Source organism: Pteronotus mesoamericanus, unplaced genomic scaffold (assembly GCF_021234165.1).
Source record: "Pteronotus mesoamericanus isolate MK-2021 breed Mesoamerican mustached bat unplaced genomic scaffold, CSHL_Meso_final contig_702, whole genome shotgun sequence".
NCBI lineage: Eukaryota > Metazoa > Chordata > Mammalia > Chiroptera > Mormoopidae > Pteronotus > Pteronotus mesoamericanus.
In genome coordinates, this window is record NW_026555239.1 from 3016424 (window position 1) to 3039819 (window position 23396).

At 50.5% G+C, this 23396-nt stretch overlaps 2 protein-coding genes across 3 annotated transcripts; one reads left to right on the forward strand and one right to left on the reverse strand.

Moving 5' to 3' along the window:
- Window positions 1-126: 126 nt before the first annotated feature.
- Window positions 127-17199, forward strand: LOC129077876 (uncharacterized). Of its 2 annotated transcripts, XM_054582470.1 has the most exons (11): window positions 127-361; window positions 10459-10641; window positions 11121-11394; window positions 11623-11773; window positions 12982-13020; window positions 13757-13797; window positions 14293-14369; window positions 15680-15745; window positions 16198-16374; window positions 16619-16661; window positions 16993-17199. In XM_054582470.1, the coding sequence occupies exons 3-11, from the start codon at window positions 11286-11288 to the stop codon at window positions 17073-17075; spliced, it is 786 nt and encodes a 261-aa protein (XP_054438445.1). In that variant the 5' UTR covers window positions 127-361; window positions 10459-10641; window positions 11121-11285; the 3' UTR covers window positions 17076-17199. The 2 variants fall into 2 exon arrangements, with proteins under 2 accessions (XP_054438445.1, XP_054438446.1); XM_054582471.1 differs by lacking the exons at window positions 127-361; window positions 10459-10641; window positions 11623-11773 and having other exon boundaries at window positions 11264-11394.
- A 1291-nt stretch (window positions 17200-18490) lies between these two features.
- LOC129077874 (cytochrome P450 2D14) lies at window positions 18491-22962 on the reverse strand. The gene is made up of 9 exons (XM_054582469.1): window positions 22497-22962; window positions 21646-21817; window positions 20949-21101; window positions 20692-20852; window positions 20064-20240; window positions 19739-19880; window positions 19349-19536; window positions 18845-18986; window positions 18491-18743 (listed from the first exon to the last, which is right to left on the reverse strand). The coding sequence occupies exons 1-9, from the start codon at window positions 22686-22688 to the stop codon at window positions 18565-18567; spliced, it is 1506 nt and encodes a 501-aa protein (XP_054438444.1). The 5' UTR covers window positions 22689-22962; the 3' UTR covers window positions 18491-18564.
- Window positions 22963-23396: the final 434 nt, after the last annotated feature.

Here is a 23396-nt window from a genome sequence, read left to right on the forward strand (position 1 = left end):
TAAGCTCCACGGCTGGATGGGTGGACGGGAGGACGAGAGGTGGGCTCTGGGCCCTCTGATTGGCCAGGAGGCCTCGATCTCTGGGAGGGAGAAAATCGGCTGGAGGCTGCTCACACTTGCCTACAGAAACGCAAGCTCGGCGGCGGGAGGGCCTACCCGGCCCCCCGCGGCGCCGCCAGGGGGCGCTCGGGCCCCAGGCTGGCCGCGGCCCTGTGTCGGGCTCCCGGCCGTCGAGCCGCCTGGTCTCGCGGCGTCCGGCGGCGCTCGTGTGGAAGCGCCCGTTGGCGTGCAGGCTTCGCAGAGCTTTCTCGGTCAGCTCCCGAGGCGAGGGCCCCGGGCTCCAAGGTGACGGCTGAGGCAGGTAATGGCTCCTGGACGGCCCGTGACGCCGGCGTGGCCCCTCTGCGGCTTCTCTGCAGTTTTTACCCCACCATAAATCAACTCTTTCGAAGCGCGGTGTAGCTGTGAACGCGCTTTCCTGCCCTTTGCTTCTCAGCGCTTTTCCCACAGCCCGGGAAGGTATCTTTGAACGTGGAGAGCCTGGAAGTGTGAAGGGAAACATAGCAGCCAACATGACAAGAGTCGCACTTGGTAGTTACCTAGCCCTCTTTAATCGCATAGGTCAGGTGGGCCCCGTTTGCATCCCCATTTTACAGGTGAGGAAACTGAGGTGGCGCCGAGTCTAGGTCACTTGCCACGTTAGGTCCTCTGCGCCTCCCCTGACTCCTGCCCGGGGTTGGGGTCTTTCCCCAAGGTGCGGTCCACAGGTACCTCGTGAGTGTCGGGGAAGGAGCAGCGGCCCCAGGCGGAGCTGGGCTCTGGGCCCCGGGCCGGCACGGGGTGTGGCCCTGCACTTAGCCCCAGTCTTCCCCACTTTAAAGAGTTAAAAATTTGAATTCTATTCTCCTTTTATTTTAAAATGTATTTGTACGTTTAAATGAATTATGCAAAAGAAAGCAGGTCACACAATAAGTGAAAAAACATGATAATAAAATGAAAACTTTTGAACCCCAGTTGCTAACTTAAGAAATGGTAGTACAATTAAGGTTTCTATAAAGCATGCTGCGTACCTGGTAACTACCGTTTCAAGTTCTCTCTGCACATTAACTTGTTTAAGCCTCACAACACACCTGTGAGATAAATATTATACTCATTTTATAGATGAGAAAACTGAGATACAGACTAAGTTGCTTGACAGCTTTGGGTTCAGACCTCCTAGGTAGTGGCTCCTGAGTCTCTGCTCTACCTCTCATAGCAACTATACGACCTGTGCAATTCTAACCTTGTCCATGCTCCTGCCTCCTGATAAGTGTAACCATTATCATGAATTTAGTGTTTAATATTCGTTTTCATTAAAACAAGAAAAGGGCCACCTGCAAACTGGGGAAAAATATTCCTAAATCTTATATTTCATAAGAGACTTGTAGCTAGAATATATAAAAAGTTCTTACAACTCAATAATAAAAAGACAAACAGTCTAATTAAAAATGAACACAGGTGATGCCAAATGCTGCTGAGGATGTAAAGTAGCAGGAACTCTCTCATTGCTGGTGAGAATGCAAAATCATACAGCCACTTTGGAAGGCAGTGTAGCAGCTTCTTAACAAAGCAAAACATTCTTATGTCCACAGAAAATCTGCAATGGATGTTTATATTCATAATTGCCAGAACTTGGAAACAACCGAGAAGTCCTTTAGAAGGTAAATGAATAAATAAGCAGTGGTACCTGTAAACAATAGGACATTTTTCAGCGCTAGAAAGAAATGAGCTATAATGCCATGAAAAGACACAAAGGAAACTTAAATGGATATCACTAAGTGAAAGAAGCCCATCGAAAGGTTACAAACTGTGTGATTCCAGCTGTATGATACATCCTGGAAAAAGGGAAAACTATGGAGACAATGAAAAGGTCATTGGTTGCCAGAGGCTGGGAGGAGGAAGGAATGAATAGGTGCAGCACAGAGGGGTTTTAGGGCAGTGAAACCATTCTTTATTATACCATAACGGTGGATACTTGTCATTATACATTTGTCCAAACCCATAGAGTGAACCTTAATGTAAATTATGGACTTTGGGTGGCAATTATGTGTCAGTGTAGGTTCAGTCATTATAACAAATGTATCACTTAGCCCGAGGGATGTTGACGTTGGGGAGGCTGTGAACGCATGTGTGGGGAGGGGAGGAGTAAGGTGTGTATGGAAGTCTGTGCACTTTACCACTCAATTTTTCTGTGAACCTAAAACTACTATAAAAATTAAAGTATTCTTTAAGTAGGCAAAGGATTTGAATAGCTATTTCTCCAAATTAGATATACAAATGACCAATAAGTACATGAAAAGACATTCAACATCATCAGTCATTAGGTAAATACAATTCAAAACCAGAAGATACCACTCACCCACTAGGATGTCTAGAATTAAAAAAAAACAAGAGTTGGTGAGAATGTGGAGAAATTGGAACCCTTATACACTGACAATGGGAATATAAAATGGTGGAGTCACTTTGGAAAAGTCTGGCGGTTTCTTAAAAAGTTAAACGTAGACTTACTATGTGATCCAGAAATTTCAATTCCAGATATCTACGTGGGAGAAATAAAAACATTTGTCCACACAGACACCTGTATGTGAATGTTCATAGCAGCATTATTCACGATAGCCAAAAATAGAAACAACTCAAAAGTTCATTAACTGGAAGGAAAAGGAAAAAAAAGTGTATAAACAAAATATGGTACATCCATGCAGTGGAATATTCTTCACCCATGATGAAGCTTGAAAACATTAGGCTAAGTGAAAAGGGCTAGACATAAAACAACACATATTGTATAATTCTATTTATATGAAGCATTCAGAAAAGGCAAATCTATACAAGCAGAAAGTAGATTAGGGGTTGTCAAGGGCTGAGAGTGGAATCGAGGAGTAAATGCAGCGTGAGGTTTCTATTTGGGCTGATGGAAGCGCTCCAAAATTACTTTGTGGTGCCAGTGCACAACTTTGTAAATATACTAAAATTCACTGACTTATACACCTAAGTGGGTGAAGGATAAATGTTATGGTATGTAAATTATATGTCAATTATGCTATGGGAATATATGGTCTCTGATTTTTCAAATGTGTAAAGTCCATTTTTTAAATTTATTTAAATTTATTTTTAGAGAGAGGAGAAGGGAGGGAGAAAGAGAGGAAGAGAAACATTGACGGGCCAATGTCGCCTCAGCCTACAGGCCTTGACCAGGGACCTGAACCATAACCTCGGCATGGACCCTGACCAGGAAGTGAACTGGCAACTTTTTGCTTTGCAGGGCAATGCCCAGCCAACTGAGCTACACTGGTCAGGGCAAGTCCAGTATAGTATTTGAATGATATCTTCTTGCCCTCCTCACCTTAAGAAAGAAAAATGTCTTATTTGTCCTTGTTAAAAACAATGATTTTAGAAAATTGGGAAAGCCAGTACAATAAGAAAGTACATATCCTTCATAGAACTAAAGGCAATGTGGTATATCATGAAAAGAATTTAGAACCAGTCCCTGATATCAGTTGCAAACTGTATGTCAGGTTACCATTAATGTAAGACTTCATTTCTCTAGTATAAGTGCCCAGGACCATAATTGCTGGATCATATGTTTGTTGCATATTTAGTTAAAAAACTACCAAATTGTTTTCCAGGGCAACTGTACCATTATTCCTATCAGCAGTCTTTACGTGAGATCCAGCTTTCCCAGATCCTCTTCTGCATGTGGTAGAGCAACTTTTTTTCTGTTAGCCATTCTGATAGGTATGAAGGGTTATCTCGTTTTAATGTACATTTCCCTAATGACTAATGATATTAAACAGCCTTTCACATGCTTATTTCCTATCTTATATTCTCTGCAGTGTCTTTATGTCTCTTGCCCATTTGCCAATAAGATTATCTGGTTACCTGTTAAGTTTTGAGAGTTCTTTTATATGGGGTAGACAAAAGTAGGTTTACAGTTGTTTGTGTGGAAAATAATACAATAATTAATAAATAATATAAGAATAAACTATTTTGCATACTTACAACTGTAAACCTACTTTTGCCAATCCCCTATATTCTAGATACTAGTCCTTTGTCAGATACGTGGCTTGCAAATATTTTCCCCACTCTATAGCTTGTTTTTTAATCTTTTCAGCAGGGTCTTCCACAGAGCAAAAGTATTTAATTTTGATGAAAGCCAATTTATCTTTTTTTTTCCTTTTATGGATTGTGCTATCGTTCTTAAATTTAAGAACCCTTTGCCTGGTCCTAAGTCCAGAAGATTTTCTGTGATTTAAAAAAAAAACAAACTTTTATGTTTTACATTTAAGTACTTAGTCCATTTTTAGTTATGGTAATTTTTGTAAAAGGTACTAGATATAGGTCAAGGTTCCTCCCTTCCTTTCTTTTCTTTTTTCTTTTCTTTTCCTTCCCTCCCCTCCCCTCCCCTCCCCTCCCCTCCCCCTCCCCTCCCCTCCCCCTCCCCTCCCCTCCCCTCCCTTTCCCTTCCCTTTCCTTTCCTTTCTTTCCTTTTCTTTTCTTTTCCTTCCCTTCCCTTCCCTTCCCTTCCCTTCCCTTCCCTTCCCTTCCCTTCCCTTCCTTTCCCTTCCCTTCCCTTCCCTCCCCCTCCCCTCCCCTTCCCCTTCCCTCCCCCTCCCCTCCCCTCCCTCCCCTTCCCCTCCCCTTCCCCTCCCCTCCCCTCCCCTCCCCTTCCCTTTCCTTTCTTTCCTTTTTTTCTTTTCTTTTCTTTTCCTTTCCTTCCCTTCCCTTCCCTCCCCTCCCCTCCCCTCCCCTCCCCCTCCCCCTCCCCCTCCCCCTTTTCTTTTCTTTTCTTTTCTTTTCTTTTCTTTTGTTTTCTTTTCTTTTCTTTTTGCCTATGGCTATGTGATTACTCCAGAACCATTTGTTGAAAAGCCAGCATTCCTCCACTCAATAGCTTTTGCACCGTTTTAAAAAGTCAGTTGAACCTGTCAATTGGTGGAAAATTCTCATAGGTGTGTTTTTTTTGTTGTTGTTGTGTTTTTTTTTAAATCTGAGGATTTCCTGATTTCCCCTCAGCATTCCTGAAGGATATTTTCATTGGATACGGGAGTCTCGGTTGACAGTTTAATGCTTAAAAAAAAATGTGTGTTACTTCCTTCTGGCCCCTATGGCTTCTAATGAGTAATCAGCTGTCATTCAAATTGGTTTTGAATGACAAAATAAAGGTATTGTTTTTCTTGAGAGTATCGGCTACTCTCAGAAGTTCTTTACTTTAATTTTCAGAAGTTTGTGTTGTAACTTCATGTGGACTTGTTTGAATTTAGCTTCCCTAGGATTTGTTCAGCTTCTTGTGTCTGTCATGCCTTTTACAAAATTTGGAAAGTTTTTTTTCAGTATTTGTTCAGCTCTACCCTCTTTCTACTCTTCTTCCAAGACTGACAACATGATGCTTGATCTTTTTGTAGTCCCACACATCCCTGAGGCTCTGTTCATTTTTTCCTCAATCTATTTTTTTTCTGTTGTTCAGATTGAGTAATTTCCAATGAACTGCAACACAAAAGATTTGGGAAGATTCACACACACACACACACACACACACACACACACACACACCCCACCCCTGCCCCCCCCCCCCTGCCCCCCCCCGCCCCCCCACACCCCCTCCCTTGAGTAAATCTGTTTTTATCTTCCAGTTCACTGGTTATTTCCTCTCTTTTCTGGTTTTGAACCCATTCACTGAGCTTTTTATTTTGATTATTGTTCTAAAATTTCCATCTGGTTCTTCCTTATACCTAATGTTTCTCTGCTGAGACTATTTTTTTATTTTGTTTCAAGTATGTGCATAATTGCTTGTTTAAGCATTTTTATAATGTCTGCCTTAAATCTTTATTCGATGATTCTGTCATCTCTTGTCATCTCGTTGTTGGCTTCTATTGACTGTCTTTTTTTAATTCAGTTTAAGATGTTCTTTGTATTTAGTATGATGAGTGATTTTTTTCTATTGAAACCTGAACATTTTGGGGATTATGTTTTGAGATTCTGGGTCTTAAACTTTCTTTTCTAGTCCTTGTTGGTGTGGCTCAGTGTATTGAGTGCTGGCCTGCGAACCAGAGGGTTGCCTGTTTGATTCCCAGTCAGGGCACAGGCCTGAGTTGTGGCCCAGGTCCCCAGTGGGGGGGCGCATGAGAGGCAACCACACATTGATGTTTCTCTCCTCTTTTTCCCTCCCTTTCCCTCTCTCTAAAAATAAAGGAATAAAATCTTTAAAAAAATAAATAAATAAACTTTCTCTCTTAGCTGGCTTCCTTTGACACTAGCAGGGGAAGTAGAAAAACTTCCTTGTTACTGTAACAAGGGTAGAAGTCCAGGTTCCCCACTCAGCCTTGGGTGACACTAAGGGCTGGGGGCCCTGCATAGTAATGAGCAGGCGTTGGAGCTCCAGCTCACCCCCACCCCCATCTTCCCCTGGTAACTCCCTGGTTGGCCAGGGTAGGAGTGTTACATTACTGCTTCTCCCCCTAAGGCTTTAGCATTGACACACTGTCACCACGGGAGGAAGAATGCCTTTCTCTTATTACCTACAGTCAAAGGTGAAAGTCCTGCCTCCAGTAGTTCTCTGATATTACCCTTCTGAGCACAGGACCCTGTGTCACCTCACGGATTGCAAGCTTAGGAAGCTGGCCCTGAAAATAACTTTATCACTTCAGGCTGCTGCCTGGAGGAGCAGCTACTACAAAGCATGGATCTAAATCATAGACGTCAGGAGCACAGAGTAGTGGACCCAGATCTGGGATTCTAACCCTGCCACTCACCCATGTGACTGTGGCATACATTTCTCAACCATTCCCTGCACAATGTTCTCCGCCATCCATTGAGCCAACTATAGAGGACAGAGAGAGGATGGAGACATAGTTCTTGCCCTCTTAGGCCTTGGCAATGCGCACGCTCCTGGAATCTGGACAAAATTCTGGGTGAGGGAATTGAGGGGCCGTAATGCCTCAATTCCTTAGGATTCATTTCCCACCAACTTGATGAGTCTCAACTTGGAGTTAAAATTTTTGTTTTAATTAACAATAAAGAAATGTGCTGTTTCACTATTTCTTGCATATTTGAGTTTGTGAACTGGGGTTTTTGGGAGGACTAGTGTGTGTGTGTTGGGGGGGACTGGTGTGTATGTGTGTGTGTGTGGGGACTGGTGTGTGTGTGTATGTGTGTATGTGTGTGTGAATCCTCCCACACTATTTCTTGCATATTTGAGTTTGTGAACTGGGGTTTTTGGGAGGACGTGTGTGTGTGTGTACATACTGGGTGTGTGTGTGTGTGTGTGTGTGTGTGTGTGTGTTTGTGTGTGTGTGTGTGAATCCTCCCATACCTTTTGTGTTGTAGTTCGTCTTTTTCACTAAGTGTCTCCAAGATCATTCTGTCAGGTCATTATAGATCTGTTTCATTTTATTTCGGGAAAGAATTTGTAATATGGACAGATCATATTTCAGTTGTTCAGCTATTCAAAAATCTAGCTAGTTTCCAGCTAGCATGTTTATTGTTACTTAAAACAAAAATTTGCAAATGTTTTCTCCTACTCTTTGGCTTGCCTTTCTATTTATTCTATTAACAGTATTTTTAGAAAGACCAGATTTTAATTTTGATGAAGTCCAATTTATCAATTTTTTTTCTATCATGGACTATGTTTTAGGTGTTATATTTGAGATATATTTGCCTAATCCATGGTCACAAAGATTTTTCTCCTGTGTTTTCTTCTAGAGGTTTTACAGTTGTAATTCTCCATTCGGATCTGTGATCAATTTTGAGTCAGTTTTAGCATATGGTATGAGATACGAATCAAAGACCATTCTTTTCTGTAAAAATATCTAATTGTTCCTTGACCATTTATTGAAAAGACAATATAGTCCCTCCACTGAATTGCATTTGTACTGTTGTCTAAAATCAATTGAAAATATATGGGTCTATATCTGGACTCTATTCTGTTTCATTTATCTTGACATCAACAATCACATACTGTCTTGATTACTGTCCAGCTTTCTTTTTTTTTCTTCAAAGTTTTTTTGGCTATTCTAATTCTTGGTATTTCCTTATAAACTTTAAAAATATGTTTTTTTTAGAAAGCATATTGATTTCAACAAAAATTTACTGGGATTTTTATTGTGATTACACTAAATCTTTAGATCAATTTGAGAGTGCAATTGTTGTCTTAATGATGTTGGATCTTCTGATACATGACCACAGTGTATAGACCTTCATTTATTTAGGTCTTCTTTGGCACCATTTTGTTGTTTTTAGTGTACAGGTCTTGCAAACATCTTTTGCCAGGTTTCCCCCAGAGGAGTTCATATTTTTGATGCTATGACAAATGGTATTTGAAAAATTTGATTTCCCAATTGTTCATTGCTGTTATAGAGAAATACAATTTATTTTTATTTTCAGAGCAGTTTTAGGTTCACAGCAAATATAATTGATTTTTATATATTGATCTTATGTCATTTCACCTTGCTAAACTCTAGTAGCTTTTTGGATGACCTCATAGAATTTTATACACAATCATGTTGTCTGCAAATAATGACAATTTTACTTCTTCCTTTCCAACTTGGTTGCCTTTTACTTTTCTTTCTTGACTAGTTCACTGTTCAGAACTTCCAGTATAAGGTTATGTAGACATGATGAAGACAGACATCCTGGCCTTATTCCTGAACTTAGGGGGAAAGCATTCAGCATTTTACTATTGAGTGTATTTGCTATTAGGTCTCTGTTTTTTAAAAAAATATATTTGAAAGTGAGAGAGAGAAACATTGGTTTTTTTGTTCCACTTATTTATTCATTCATTGGTTGATTCTTGTATGGGCCCTGACTGGGGACTGCAACCTTGGTGTATGGGGATGGCACTGTAATCAACTGAGCTACTGGGCCGGGGCTGGCACTACATTTTTCATAAATGTTCTTCATCAGGCTGAGGATGTTTCTAACTGCTCCTAGTTTGCTGAGATTGCCTGAGAGTTTTTTCAGGGGCAGTTGTGGATTTTGTCTGTTTTTTTTATGAATTTGTTGAGATAATCATATGGTTTTGCTTTTTAGTCTGTTAATATGATGAATTAGTTTTTGAATTCTGAGCCAACCTTGAATTCCTGAGAATAAACTCCTTTGGTAATGATGTATTATCCTTTTTCTATGTTGTTGGTTTCAATTTGATAAGATTTCATTAATAATATTTGCATCTATATTTATGAGGGATGTTGAGCTGTAGTTTTCATCTTTGTTGGTTTTGCTTCGCTCATAGAATGAGTCTGGAAGTATTCCCTGTTTTTCTGGAAGAGTTTGTGTAGAATTTATATTATTTTTTTCTTAAAAGTTTGGTAGAATTCACTAGTGAAGCCAGCTGGGCCTGAAGTTTTCTGTGTGGGAAAGTTAAATAAATGCGATGTCTTTAACAGATATAGGATTTTCTGGGTTATATATTTTTTCTTGCGTGCATGAGCTTTAGTACTTTGTGTCTGTCAAAGATTTCGTCCATTTCATCTACATTGTCACACTTGTTAGGATAGTGTTGTTCAAAACATTCCCTTATTATCATTTTAATATTTATAGCATCAACATCAATGTCACCTTCCTTACTCTTGATATTGATCATTTGTGTCTTATTTCTTTTTTTCTAGTCTTTTCTATCTACAGGATTATATACTTTGCTAATCTCACAAAACCACCTTTTGGTTTTATTGATTTTTTTCTCATTTTTTTCTTCTTTTAGATTTAAAAATAACCTTTATTGTTTTACTAATTCCTATCTACTATACCACATTTAATTAATTAATTAATTTTAAATTAAATTTATCGGGGTGAAATTGGTTAATTAAGATCATAATTCCACTTTTTTTCTTTCCTTTCTTGTGCTTACTTTCAGTTTTATTTGCTCCTCCAGTTTTACTTTTTTAAGGTAGAAACTGATGTCATTGATTTGAGACTTTTTATTTTCTAATATAAGTATCTTAGTGCTATAAATTTTTCTCTGTGTACTTCATTAATTGAATCCCACACATTTTTTAAAAGATTTTATTTATGTTTAGAGAAGGGGAAGGGAGAGAGAAAGAGAGGGAGAGAAACATCGATGTGTGAGAGAAACAGATCTGTTGCTTCTCACACACCCTCAACTGGGGACCTGGCCCGCAACCGTGGCACATGCCCTGACTGGGAATCTAACCAGCAGCCTTTAGGTTTGCAGGTTGGTGTTCAGTCCACTGAGCCACACCAGCCAAAGCATACATCCCACAAATTTTGACTTGTTTTCCTTTTCATTCAGTTCAAAAAACATTCTAACTTTCCTTTTGACATTTAATTTTACCCATATATTATTTAAAGATGTGTTGTTTAGTTTCTGAATATTTGGGGATTTTCCAGGGATCTGTTACTGATTTCTGGTTTAATTCTATTGTGGTCAAAGGACATACCTAAAATGATTTTAATCTTTTCCTTTTTAAGAGAGAGAGTGAAAGAGAATAAGAGCAAGAGAAAGAGAGAGGAAGAGAGAGAGCACGAACCCACAGGAGCCTCATACACGCGAAACATCAAACATCTACTTGTTGCTCCACCCATCGATGCATTCATTGGTTGATTCCTGCACCTCTCCTGACCTGGGATTGAACCTGCTGCTTTGGCATATTGGTAAGATTCTAACCAACCAAGGTACTTGACCAGGGCAACTTTAACCCTGTAAAATTTACTGAGACTTGTTTTATGGTCTATCTTGGTAATGTTTCATGTGCATGTGAAACTCAGGCATTCCTTAGTTTTACATCCTTAGTTTTGTAATTATATTTTGGTTACATTTATGGTAATTTGGGGAGGGTAGAAGTTACTGTCTTGAATCAGAGATGTCTATTTGATGTCTTCAAGCACCTCAAGGGCAGACCCTGTGTCCTGTTTACCTTTCTATCCCTGTGGCATTATTCATGGTCCAAGATGGAAGATGTCATCTATTAATCCACTAATCAAGATGTCATCTATTAATCCACTAATTGGATTAATAGATGACACTTAGAAATTGTCTGGCTGTAGTCTTGTTTTTTATTCAAAAAATAAGCTTATTGTCTTATGAGACAAGACTGAGTTTTATACACCTTTGTGTCTTTATGTCCCTACAGGACTTCATATAGAGCTTGGCACATTGTAGGAGCTCAGGCAGCGTGGGTGGCATTGAATGGAACCAAGGAGATACCCACAAAGGTGCTGCCTCTGACTAAAGCCACCCTGAGGCAGCTGACAAAGTGCAAAGGCAAAGGTTGTCCTGTCATAAAGCCCCCTAAGACATGATGTCACACACCCAGAGACAACTCTCCTGGAGAAAGGGAGGGGCTGTATTCTGGACTCCTAGACTTAGGGTGCTCTTCTCAGGCTCAGCCTGGAGCCTGAGGGAAGGTGAGTCTGCTGCCTGAACGTGGATATGCCCAAAGGATGAAAGTTGCTAATGTCATCAAGGTTGATGTGTTTGTTCAGTGGGCTCAGAAGGCAATAAACCACCTAAGCAAGTGGGAACTGCCCTTAGGGCCCCAGCCTACCTTTTCGGCCCCCCTTCCTCCTCGGCACCTCCCTTCTCCCCTTCCTCTCCTCCCCCTCAGGACTCATTCCTCTGCTTTCCTCCTCCAGGCCTCTCTCAGAAAAAGCTCATCACGTCCCTCACACTATTACAACCGAATAACAAAGCCTATTGTGAACCCGGGGCTAGCAGTATCCCCGGAGAAGCTGGTGGAGGGGACACTGAGGTGCTGTGCCGCCCTGCGCCCTGCAGAGAAAGGAAGTGAGCCAAGCCCTGAAAGGGCCCCACTGGGTGGGGTGACTGGAAGCACATGGGCAACGTTGGTGAGAGAGTTTGGGGACTTACAGGGACGGAAACAGATTGAGACGGGCTGCAGAGAGCGAGGGGGGGGGGCGAAGGTACCCCCTGCAGACCGCTGTCTCCAGGAGACGGGGTGAGGGGTAGGGAGGAAGGGATATGGGAACAGAGAAAAGGCTTTCCCTTTTTTTAATGGAAGAGACTAGTGATGTGTGCAAGTGGCATATATTCAGCCATTAGAGAAGGAAAGGCTGAATGTATGAGAAGGGACACTCATTCTCCCAACACCCAGGTGGCGAGGCGTCCAGACCAGAGGGAATGCGGTACAGAAGGGGGCCGGTCTCAGAGGCAGGGAGGGAAGCCTCCTGCCTTGGGGAGGAAATGGCTGTGAGAAGCAGAGAACACACGGGTGGGGAGGTAGAAAGTGAAGGGGACGCCCATCCGACGGTGCCTGTGTTCTCCGCTGAAAGTGAGGGGGGCAGGGGGGGGCCGGAGGTTTAGAGAGAGACTCCGAAACGGTCCCTGTGGAGGATGGGCGCTCACACGGCAACGGCAACAGAGGCTCACGGGGCCACATCAAGGGCCCAGCTCACACTGGAGACCTGGACTTTACAGCAGTGTCAGTTTGCAGGGAACCCTGACGCCGAGGGTGGGACTCCAGAGGGAACGTGTTGAGGAGGCGGGGGAGTCCCCCCAGCACTCCCCGCAGCGCTCCCAAACTGCCGCGGAACCCAGAAAACACTTTACAGTGTTGGTAGCTTTAAATCTTAATTATTTACTATTATAATTCATCACCTACACCTGGGGACATTTTATACCAAATGTTCAGTAGAGCTGTACCTTCTTCCTTCATTCTATCCAACCCCCTTTTCCCATTTTTCTCCCTGGGACCTGCCCTTCTGGCTCCAAGGGCTGAAACGAACTTTGGTTGGGGGCTCTGAGGCCTTGGGAGAAATTTCTGAGCATTTCCCAAGGTCCTAGTGCTTACACCCCCATCCTGAGTTTGGCCTCCATCCCTGACGAGCCAGCCACCTGCTGGCTGAGCACCGTGAGTGGAGGTGCCTCCCCCGACTGCCTCAGGCTGCCGTGGTGCCTGCGAGCCACGGGGTAAAGGGGCCCTGGTGTCCCTGGGCTCCGTGACGCATTGACTGCTGCCCGTCTTTTCTTCTTAGACTGAGAATGGCGTTCGGTACATGCTGCCAGAGAGAGAGGTACAGTTTGGGTGGGCCCTCTTACTGTGTCCCAGCTGATGAGGAAGGGGAAGCCCCTATTGGGCCAAAGAGGGAGGGAAAATAGACCTCTATAACTTTTCCCCTGACTGGTAGGGTGTCTCGGGGACTCGGGGTTGGGATGAAGGGCCTGGTCCTGGACAATGGAACATGGCTGTGTGCATGTGCGTGTGTACGTGTGCACGTGGGCAATGGCAAAATGCTCTGTCTGCCCCAAGGGAGGGGCCCCAGAGGAGGCAATATGGGCCACGGGGTATGACTTCTAAGCCGGGTAGGCAGCTCCCCCAGGCCAGCGCGCAGGGCAGGCTTGGGAGGGCTGGGGGGAGGGCTGGGGGGAGAGCTGGGGGGAGAGCTGGCCCTGCGCCGAGAGCGCGCCTGCTGGCTCCCGACAGAGGTCAGGCCTGCCTTCTGGCTGGAGAGGCCTGAGGGACCGGGCATATAAGTAAGGGAGCAAAGGAGGGAGGGAGGAACTGGGGCTCCTTGTCTACTCCAGGCTCTTGAGTCTGGTTTTTGAAGTAGGTGGAGGCACAGAGTCCGGCCAGGCAGTGAGCAGAGAGCCCAGGCCAAGCCCTGTTAGAGTCGAGGGCTGTCTCTGTCCACAGCGGTGACTGGCCGTGCCCGGGACAGCAGGGCCTGGACTGGGGAGGAGGGCCGTGCTCACACCCACCAGTGAGCACATGAGACTCCAGCCTCTCACTCAGCCTTGCTTTTCTTCCAGGCTCAAGTTCCTGTACGTAGTACAAACCTTCATTCTTGCAGGTGAGGGCCTGGGCGCTGCGGTGAGTTGGGAGGACCACAGGACCCAGGGAACCGGTTCTCCCCTCGGGGCCACCCAGTCCCCAGCTGCCCGCCAGGGCTCCCCCAGGCCTGCTCCCCAGGGGCTGGCCTCGCTGCTCCGAGCCCAGGCCCGCCTCCTTCCTCCCGTCCCTCCCTCTGCACCTTCCTAGTGAAGCTGGCACTTGAACCCATGTCTGACTCTGAAGCTCATACTTTCCCTGGCTCTGCCCCAACCGAATAAACCGACCAAAAAACCCGCACAAACTAGTCATGTCCTATCACAATGATTTTCAAATCTCTGCTTGCATACCTTTTGAAAAACTATCCCCTCACACATTTTAAGTAAATACCTGATATCTTTCATAGTTTAAACAGTTAAAAGTACAACACTTCTGGCATATTGTAAATACTGACACTTTAAAATAATTACATCACTCTTTTCAATATTTTAACAATTTATCCTTCACCTACTTGCAGGAATGGTATGCTACTCTTTTCAGGGGTCTGTGGACAAAACAGCTCCTGACCATGACCTTGCTGGGGAATCACCGCAGGTAGGGCCCCCCCCACTCCCCGCCCACCTCCACCAGGGCCCGAAGGCTGAGGGAATGCCCTGGGGTTATGCTCCTTGGCCTCAGACGTGTGTGTGTGTGTGTGTGTGTGTGTGTGCAGGGAGGGAGGTGGGGAGAGAGGAAGGAAGGGAGGGAGAGAGGGGGAGAGAGAGGGAGGAAGGATGTGAGGGGAAATTTTTTGTTTCTGGCAAAGAGGTAAAACACAGGCCCACTGTCCCCCTCGTGGGCTGGCTATATGGTCACCTCGGGGCTCCATGGCAAACCCAAAGGGACAAGTGACCTGATGCAGGCGAGAGTCCCTGGAATGTGGTTCTGCACTCACACGTGAACAGGATGGTGTGAGCAGGACACCTGCTGGGGTTGCACACCCCCTTTGATGTCCCAGGTCCAAGGACCTGTGGCAGAAGCCCCCCTCCCAGCCCTCGGCCAGGAGAACACCAGCGGGTGCCAGACCCACTTCTCTCCTGTGTGGGAGCCCCGGTTCCCACCGCCGCCAGTTCTTGAGGGTCGTCTTTGTGATGTCACATGTCGGAAAAGGTTTTAATTAATACTTGACTGAGAATGTGGCTGGGTATAGAATTCTAGATTAGAAATGATTTTCCCACAGATTCTGAAGATCCTCATTGTCTTCTGGCTTCAAATGTTGATATTTAAGTCTGATGAAATTGATTGAATTCTTAAAACAGACTTTTTTCTTTGTATCTCTGGGAGTTTGTAGGTTCTTCTGTTTGTCCTCGGTGTTTTGAAATTCACTGATGACACTCTGGGGGGGGTTTTCCTCATCCATTGTTGCAGGCACTTGGTGATTCCTTCTCTTCTGCAAACTCATGTCCTTCATCTTTGGGAAGTTGTCTTGATAAAATAAAAAGGAAAATATTTTTTTAGAATCCCTGTCACCCAGTCTGTTGTCTCTGTTCCCGCTTTCAGAAAGATCTCTGGTTTAGTCCTTGGTCCTCCTGATATATTCTCTGTTCTTTCTGGGAAATACTTCTTTTCAACTTTATTTTGTATACTTTGCTTGGAATTTTCATTCCTATAATCATATCATAGTCTTTGTTTTTCAACAATTAGAGATTGATGTTTGAACATTTCTATTTTAAAGCCCTTCCTGTTTCATTAATGAAAGCAGAGTTTTATCTTTCTAAAGGCACCAGCTATTGCTTGTGTGAAGGTTTCCGGAACCCCTGGTGGCCTTCAGGCGTCTGTGCGTGCCTGCAGTAATGGTGACCCGTGCACCGCCAGGCCCCTAGGCGTCACAGCCTTCCCTCCTCTTCTCTCTCCTTGTCATGCAGCCCATAGGCGAGACCTTAAGGCCAGTGTGGGGGCCGATGGATAAGTGCTACCCTGTGACCACTCAGGTGGGTATGGGCTGGGGACTCTTCTTGCCCTGGAGTGGGTGGCTGTCCTGGGTACCCTTGAGAGACACAGTGAGAGGCCGGGCTGAGGGTGGAGGAAGGGCTCCCGGCCACTGGAGGCTGCTTCCCTCTGTGGGGACGCAGAGTGAGGAGTGGGAAGAAGCAAGCCCCTGAGGTGTGCGAGGTCTCCCCTGAGAGGGCCGGGCGGGGCTCTCTCCTGTCAGCTCCGAGACACCCAGGAGTGCCCCGCTCATGGCCGGGAGGCAGTCAGTCCCAGGGGCAGCGGCAGGATCCCGCCAGGGAACTGGCAACCCCAGCCCAGCTTGAGCTGAGAAGGGGAGGACTTCTCGGAAAACAAAGAGCCGCACACACCCAGGTGTGGTGTGGAGAACGGGGACAGACGAGGCTGCCCGGGCCCTGCGGCCGCATTATGTCCGCCTGCCTCTCCTTGGCAGGCCACGGCCCTTGAGGCAACGGGAGGGCTGAGCCATGCCGCCGCCAAGGAGGAGCCTGTCGTCCAGTCTCAGAGTGCAGGGGAGGTGAGGTCCCCAGCGGAGGAAGCGGCCAGCCCCATTCCTGCCGCGAAGGAAGTGGCTGAGGAGGAGGAGGTGGCGGGGAACCCCGGCCCGGAGGTAAGGAAGCCTGGCGTCTCAGCTGAAACAGCCCCAGGGCATTCAGGAGGGGGGCCCATGAGGAGGGAGGGTGGAGGGCTGGGGCCCCCCCAAGATGATGGCCATCGGCCATCGCAGTGCTGTGATGGAGATTGGGTCTGCGTCCCAGCCTCCTGCGGCTTCTCAGGTACTGAGGCCTCACTTCCCCTGACACACACCATAGAGCCTGTCTCACCGCGGCCCTGGGCCCCTTCTTCTTCCCCAGGGAAATAAAGTGGTCCGAGAGGGCGCTGCTGTGTATCCTTCTGGTAAGTGAGCAGGCCCCACCCTGCTGCAGCGGGCCTGCCTCCCCCACCTCGACGACCCTGCAGAGGTCACCCAGAGCCCAGCTCCACTCAGACCCTCCTGCCTGGGGAGGGGAAAAGGCCAGGCAGCCAGGTGCCCCAGCCTTCCTGAATGAGCCCCCTGCTTCCTCCCTGGCCAGTGGGACCCCGGTCCCCTTCCCTGGGCTGGAGGGATAGCTTGTGTCAGTGCTGACCTCCTTGCCTCCTGCCTGCCCCCATCAGCGGGTACCCCAACCCTGGGGACAGGTTCTTCCCAGCCAGGGACCCGCAGGGCACGCCTGTTTGTGTTTTGTAGAAGCTTCTGAGGTGGAGAGCAAGGAGGACAGGCCCCGCGGGGCGCCAGCCGAAGCTCTGGCTCGGCTGGTTCCCAGCCTCTGACAGCCCCAAGACTCAGAACCCTGGATGACAGCTGTGCAATAAATGCACGAGGTGATGCCTGTGTGGCCCCACTGCCTCCTCGCAGGGCCTCGCGTGTGCACAGACTCAGTGTGGCCCCGCTGGCACTCCCTCTCCCACACGCTGCAGGAGCTCTCCCTCCTGCCACCAAGCCTGGTGTGACAGTGGCTACTCTGGAGAGGCCAAAGGGGCCCTGCTGGCCTTCAACTCCACATCAAGGGACAGACCAAGTTCCCTGAGTGCTGAGAGCTGGGAGCCCCCTGGCATGGGGGCGTTAAGAAGACACTGGTGGGGGCCCATCAGAGGTGCTGCCATGCTGTTGGGTGGGGGGCTTCAGCCTTGAGCGTCTGGGGTCCCTAAGCTGTTAACTAAAGACATCAGGAGGTCTTCCCAGCCTTGATTAGCAGGCAGTCATTAGAGACCCTGGGTGCTCCCGTGTGCACGCGGTCAGAACCAGTCAGTGCTGGTACGGGCACAGGTGGCAGGTGGTGGGCTAATAAGGTCACAGCCCTGGAGTCAGAGCAAGGAAGGCAGGACCCAGCAGCCATCTGGTGCAATCTTCTCACTGGCTGAAGGGAAACAGAAGCCCAGGGTCACTGGCATAGTGACAGACCAAGGACTGGAGTCAGGCTGTCCTCCAAGGTCCCCATGTGGCCTCCAAGTTTTGACCCCTGTCCTTAAGACATACCTGCAGCCCACAGGGGCTCATTCCCCACCGCTGGCCAAGTCACTGAGAGCTGGGCCTGACCTGGCCACTCAGAGGACCGAGCCCTGGCTGGTGCCTCCAGCTCCAGCCTGGCCGCGAGGCAACTCTTACCTGGCAGGGACTGGGACGTCGGCACCCCCTCAGGGACAGGGAAGGTAGTCAGCTTGATGGTGGGGTGACCAAGAGGCTCCGGGAGGTAGCTGGCTCCTGGGCTGCCATCAGGCTTCCCAGGGAGAGCTCTGACGCCCGATGGCTGAGCCTGGGTGTTCCCCTGGCTCGTTGCCCCCAGCCTTCCCGAGTTCCCCGCCTTGGGGTGTCATAGGTGAAGTGGGGGAGCGGACCCGATGGTGCTGGCCGCGCGACTGGCCCATGGTGCCGGGGGAGCGGCGCCACTGAGGCCCTCCCGTCCCCACAGGGCCTGACTGACAGCTCTCAGCAGCCTAGTCTTGCCCCTCCCAGCGGGAGCTGGGCCCTGTGCAGGCTCTGTCCCCAACCCCAGCAGCCAGTACTGGGTCTCCATAGGTGACCGAGGTAAGCTGTCACTTTCTGAGCCTCAGCATACCCATCTCTCCAGTGGGGTCGAATGCTGGGTAAGGGTGGATGAGGCAGGGTAGGCGCTGGCCCTGGGGCAGCTGCTGCGGCCGCCATCGCTGCCAGGGGCTGGTTAAGGGACTGTTTGGGACTCTAAGGCTTGAGCCACCAGACTGGTTTATTGTACATCAGGACTCCCAGCTGAGGAGTGGGCTGGGGGCTTGGTACCCCCCTCTAGCGGGGCACAGCACAGAGCTGGTAAGGGGCCGGGGTTGCCAGCAAGGCATAGACGGGGTGGTCGCTGGGGCGGGGCTGCCCCTCGGGCACGGAGAAGCTGAAGCGCTGCAGGAGGCGGGTGAAGAAGAGGAAGAGCTCCATGCGGGCCAGGGGCTCCCCAAGGCATGAACGGCGGCCTGTGGGTGGGTACGGGGGGGGGCACTCAGTGAGCCTGGGGCCTGGGCTCACCCCTTGCAGCCCCCTCAGGACGGGGCGGCAAGCTGGGCTGAGCTGGTACCTGCTGAAAAGGGGATGAAGGCCGCCGGCTTGACGAAGTGGCCCTGGGCATCCAGGAAGTGCTCCGGGTAGAAACGGAAGGGCTCCTTCCAGATGGTCTCGTCCTTCAGCACTGATGACAGGTTGGTGATAAGCATCGTCCCCTGGCAGGAGAGGCCTGACATGAGTGGAGTCTGGGCCGGGGGGTGCTGGGGCCCCCGCCACCAAACACGCACGGGCAGACACACACTGCCCAGAACACGCCTGTCCGTCCCCATGGGGCCAAGTGACGCGCTTCCATGACTGCCTTTGCTGCCACCTGTGCCCGCGTGCATGACTCCAACACATCTTTGTCTTCCTCACTCCACCGGGGACTCTGACCCTGTTCTCATCCCCACACCCACCCGGGATGCACATTCAGCACCTGTGGAAATGAGTGGGTGGCTTGGGTTCCAGTCAGTGGCCATTTTGGGGTTACCGGATGGGTGGTGGCGCTGAGCTGGGGCGAGGAGGGCCACAGGCCTACCTTGGGGATGAGAAAACCCTGCACTTCAACGTCGCGGGATGTCTTGTGGGGCAAGCCAAGTGGTATGATGTCCCCAAAGCGCTGCACCTCGTGGACCACGGCCATGGTGAAGGGCATTCGGGCCTGGTCCCCCATCTCTGGTGGCCGTACTTGCCCTATCACCTCATCGATCTCCTGTTGGACACGACCTGGACAGACAAGTGTCCCCACAGCGGTCAGGCCCAAGGGCTGGCCTTCAACCTCCTCTGGAGGCTGTGACCATGCGGAGGGGGAGGTCACTCTGACCGAAGGGTCGGGCCCCAGCCTCTGCCTACAGCTCCTGTGGTGAAACCAAGCTCAGGGGTCCCAGGCTGTCCCTCTCCTCCCACCGGGCCCCTGGGCTAGGCTCACGCTGCACGTCCGGATGCACGATCATGAGCAGGAGGGCCCAGGTCAGCGTGGTCGAGGTGGTCAGCATCCCAGCACTAAACAGGTCAGACACCACCATGCGCAGGTTCTCATCATTGAAGCTGCTCTCGGGGTTCCCCTTGGCCTGGGCCAGGCAGAGAGGGTGGGCTCAGGGGTAGGAGGAGGAGGCCCCCAAATGGTCTCCCAGAGTGCACCCAGCAGCCTGGGTGCTAGATCCCTGGGTAATACACAGGCCCTGCCTTGCCTGGGCTCCCCTCATGGTACAACCCACAACCCGCCGGCTCCGTCCCAGGAAGCTGCCCCTCACCTTCTCCACCTCATCCAGAAAGGCATCGGTCAGGTCTCGGGGAGGCTGGGCCGGGTCCCGGGCCACCCTGTGCTCCGTGATCAGCTCATCCATTATGGCCATGAAGGCCTTCTGCCCCTCGAAGACCTTGGCAGCCAGCCCCGGGATTTGCAGGAGCGCCGGAACCAAGTTCAGCACCTGTGCGGGCCACACGTGGGGGTGCTGCGTGGTCTTTGCTGCGCTCAGGTGTTCCCCTTGACAAGGCAGGTCCCAGCTGCCCCCCAGGTCTTGCCCCCAGTGACCAGGTTCCTCCCTCCAGGCGGGCCTCCACCGTCTATCCTGGCCTGGGCTGCCAGGATACACCTAAAATCTACCTGTCGTAGGTTCTGTGACCTCTAGTGAAGGAGGTTCAGGTTCCTCAGCTCTCACCTGGGGCGGGCTGACCCTGGCCTGCCGCTCCCACTCCCGTTGCCAGCGACTTCCCATCTAGGCCTTTCCCCTCAGGCTCCTGCTCTCACACGCCCTTTCTGTGAAAGCCCCCCCTACCTATTATCAGTTCCTTTCCGGGGGGGGGGGGGCGGGCGGTGCTTGCAGGGCAGAGGCCTGCCTTCCTCGGCGCTCGCCCGAGACCCCTTGTCGTCTCCCGCACCTCGCGCAGGAAGCCCGTCTCCTCCTTCAGCCCCTGCTCCATCAAGTCCAGCAACTTGCGGAAGCGTGCGTCGTCGTACTGGAAGCGGCGCCCGAAGACGAGGGAGGTGATCACGTTGCTCACCGCTTTGCTCACCAGGGCGTTTGGGCTGAAGGGGCGCCCTAGGAGAGGGCGGTGCGGATCAGGGTGCCGCCTGCGCCTCTCCTTCCCGGCCCACCCTCCACCCCTGTCCCCTGCCTCCCAGCCCCCGCGCTCACCCTCATGGTCAGCGAAGGCAGCGCAGAGGCAGGTGGCCTCCTCGGTCACCCACTGCTCCAGTGACTTCTTGCCCAGGCCGAAGTTGCGCAGGGTGGACAGGGAGAAACGCCGCTGCTCGCGCCACGCGTGCCCGTAGCGCGCGAGGACCAACCCTGTGGGCGGGAACGGGCCTGGCTCGGGCGAGCCCGGCCCCGCCTCTGCCCGCACACCTGGATCTCGCCCTCCCGGGTCCTCCCCGCGAAGGGGGCAGGTTTCTGCCCCGAGCCGGGCCCACAAGCCCTGCCCTCTTCGGTGTAGGTTTGCCTCGTCTCTGCTCCGTCCACACCAGCCCGGCCACCCCCACCAAATCGCGCCCACCTTGACACCCCCGCCAACTACGGACAGGGCCCACTCTCGGTCTGCCTCATCGCTCGCCAGCTCTCCCCTGCTGGCGGCAGGTCTTGCCCTAGTCTGCTCGACCCAGGCTGACCTACCCTCGCCGCCCATTCCGGGGAGGTCCTGTTCGCGCACCGAGCCGCTCGCTGGCCCGCCCACACCCTTCTCCGCGCCCTGAGCGCAGGCTGCCCGCCTCCACCTGCTGCCCCATTAAATCCGCTGACTCTCCCCGGCACCGCACGCCCAGGACCCTCCGCCGCCTGGGCCTGCCGGGCCCCGAGTCACTGCGGGCCCTGTCCCCGCCGGACCCCCTCCGCTTGCCTTCAGAGTGCGGCCCGAAACCCAGGTGCTTATAGACGGGCATAGGCGGGCGGTCGGAGGTGTCGTTGCTGCGGTACACCAGCGTCTCGTGCACCGCCGCCAGACCGTTGACCACGACCACAGGCGTCCGGACCAGCCGCAGGCTGAACACGTCCCCGAAGCGGAGCCGCAGCTGTAGGCAGAGGGTCGAGGGTGTTGGTTAAGCCCCACCCCGCCAAGTCCCATGGCCTAGCCTTGGCGGACACCTGGGCCGTCAGCCCGGAGCAGGTGCAAGGACTCTATCTGGCCTTGTGGCCTGAGAGGTCACATCAATATGTTCAAGCGCCTGTTAGACCTTCCAGCTACGACTTTACAAAAGTCACCAAAATTGTCAGTAGGCCTAGTTAGCATCCCATTTTACCGGTGAAGAAACGGAGGTCCATAGCGGTGAGCAGTGAGGCCCAACGGCCCACAGCAACAAGAGTTGAACCCATTCTCTACCTCTTTCAACCTCGATTTCCTCATTTAAATGGGGCTCATGACCAGACTCCTCTCCCCCCATTTTCAAGACCTTTCTCCTTGATCTGAACAGAAGGGACTCGAGCTCACATAATTTAAACACAGCCCAACTGGAACCCAAACCCATTGCCAAGCGCCACCCAGGCTCCAAGCCGTCACCCTCTCTGATCTTTGGAAAATCAGAACCATCCTTCAGGCCCTGAGCGAATGCCCCCCTCAGGAAGCCCCTCAAACCTGCCTTCTCCTCTAGGCACAGCTCCTTGTCCAGCCTGTGGCTTCACTCGCCACCCACCCACTGTCTGCTGTGAGGTGGGGTCCCAGGGCCTCTGCTGCCCACCCCCAGCCTTCCTCACCTGGTTAAAAGAGTGAAGCATGTTCTGGAAGTCCACCTGCAGCAGGTTGCCCAGCCCAGGCAGTGGCATGGGGCCTGGCGGGTAGCGTGCAGACCAGCGCAGGGCAGCCTGGGGCATCAGGTCCACCAGGAGCAGGAAGACGGCCACGGCCACGGCCAGCGTCCACAGAGCCTCCCCCGTCAGCAGCCCCATGCTCACTCAGCGCCCAGCAGGCTCCTCGGGGCACCCCTTGCTCACTACCCCTGGCACCTAGGACCAGGCCAGGCAGGGCACCCTCGCTGTACCCTGTGGGCTTGGCCAACCTGGGCCTTCTTTATAAAAGGAGCAGAGACTGGCCTTTGCCCTCTGCTCTAGTCAACCTGTCTGTTGGTAATTGTGCTGCCAGAGGGTACACGAAAAGGGTGGAGAAGGTCACAGGCAGGGAGCCAGAGAAGTCCTTGTCTCTCCTGTCCCGTCCAGGCGTTCCCTAGGGTAGAAGGGCAGAGGTGAGAAGTCTGGCTCCCCAGCTCTGTACAGGCTCCGAGGAAGAATTGGGGAGTTTAGACTTGATCCTGCCACCTGTCACATTAGGTTCACACCTGTTTGTACAGGCTTGTCCCCAGAACACGCCCCTACCTTTCCTACATCACCTGCCTCCTCCTGGGTGGCCTTCACCTCCTGGGTTTGCCCGGTGCTATAGGGAGGCCATAGGGACCATGCTCGGGGAGGGATGAAGTCCTCAGAGTCCCCTCACTTCACACTAGTACACTCAACACACAGGATCACACACCAAACACATTCAGATACTAGCCACATGTTTACAGACTGACACACAATCACGCACACACATTCACACACACAAAATCACACACACTGACACATGCACCGCTTACACACACACGTGTCTCCTAGTTCTCAGTG

What these genes read in the sequence shown, in the direction of transcription:
- LOC129077874 (XM_054582469.1), bottom strand. Translation starts at nt 22,688, where the DNA reads ATGGGGCTGCTGACGGGGGAGGCTCTGTGGACGCTGGCCGTGGCCGTG. An exon ending in CGTGCATCCGGACGTGCAGC is followed by an intron (nt 19,537 to 19,738) that starts GTGAGCCTAGCC and finishes TTGTCTGTCCAG; the next exon opens with GTCGTGTCCAACAGGAGATC. An exon ending in AGGGTTTTCTCATCCCCAAG is followed by an intron (nt 18,987 to 19,348) that starts GTAGGCCTGTGG and finishes CTCTCCTGCCAG; the next exon opens with GGGACGATGCTTATCACCAA.
- LOC129077876 (XM_054582470.1), top strand. Translation starts at nt 11,286, where the DNA reads ATGATGTCACACACCCAGAGACAACTCTCCTGGAGAAAGGGAGGGGCT. An exon ending in ACATGCTGCCAGAGAGAGAG is followed by an intron (nt 13,021 to 13,756) that starts GTACAGTTTGGG and finishes CTTTTCTTCCAG; the next exon opens with GCTCAAGTTCCTGTACGTAG. An exon ending in CGGGGAACCCCGGCCCGGAG is followed by an intron (nt 16,375 to 16,618) that starts GTAAGGAAGCCT and finishes CTTCTTCCCCAG; the next exon opens with GGAAATAAAGTGGTCCGAGA.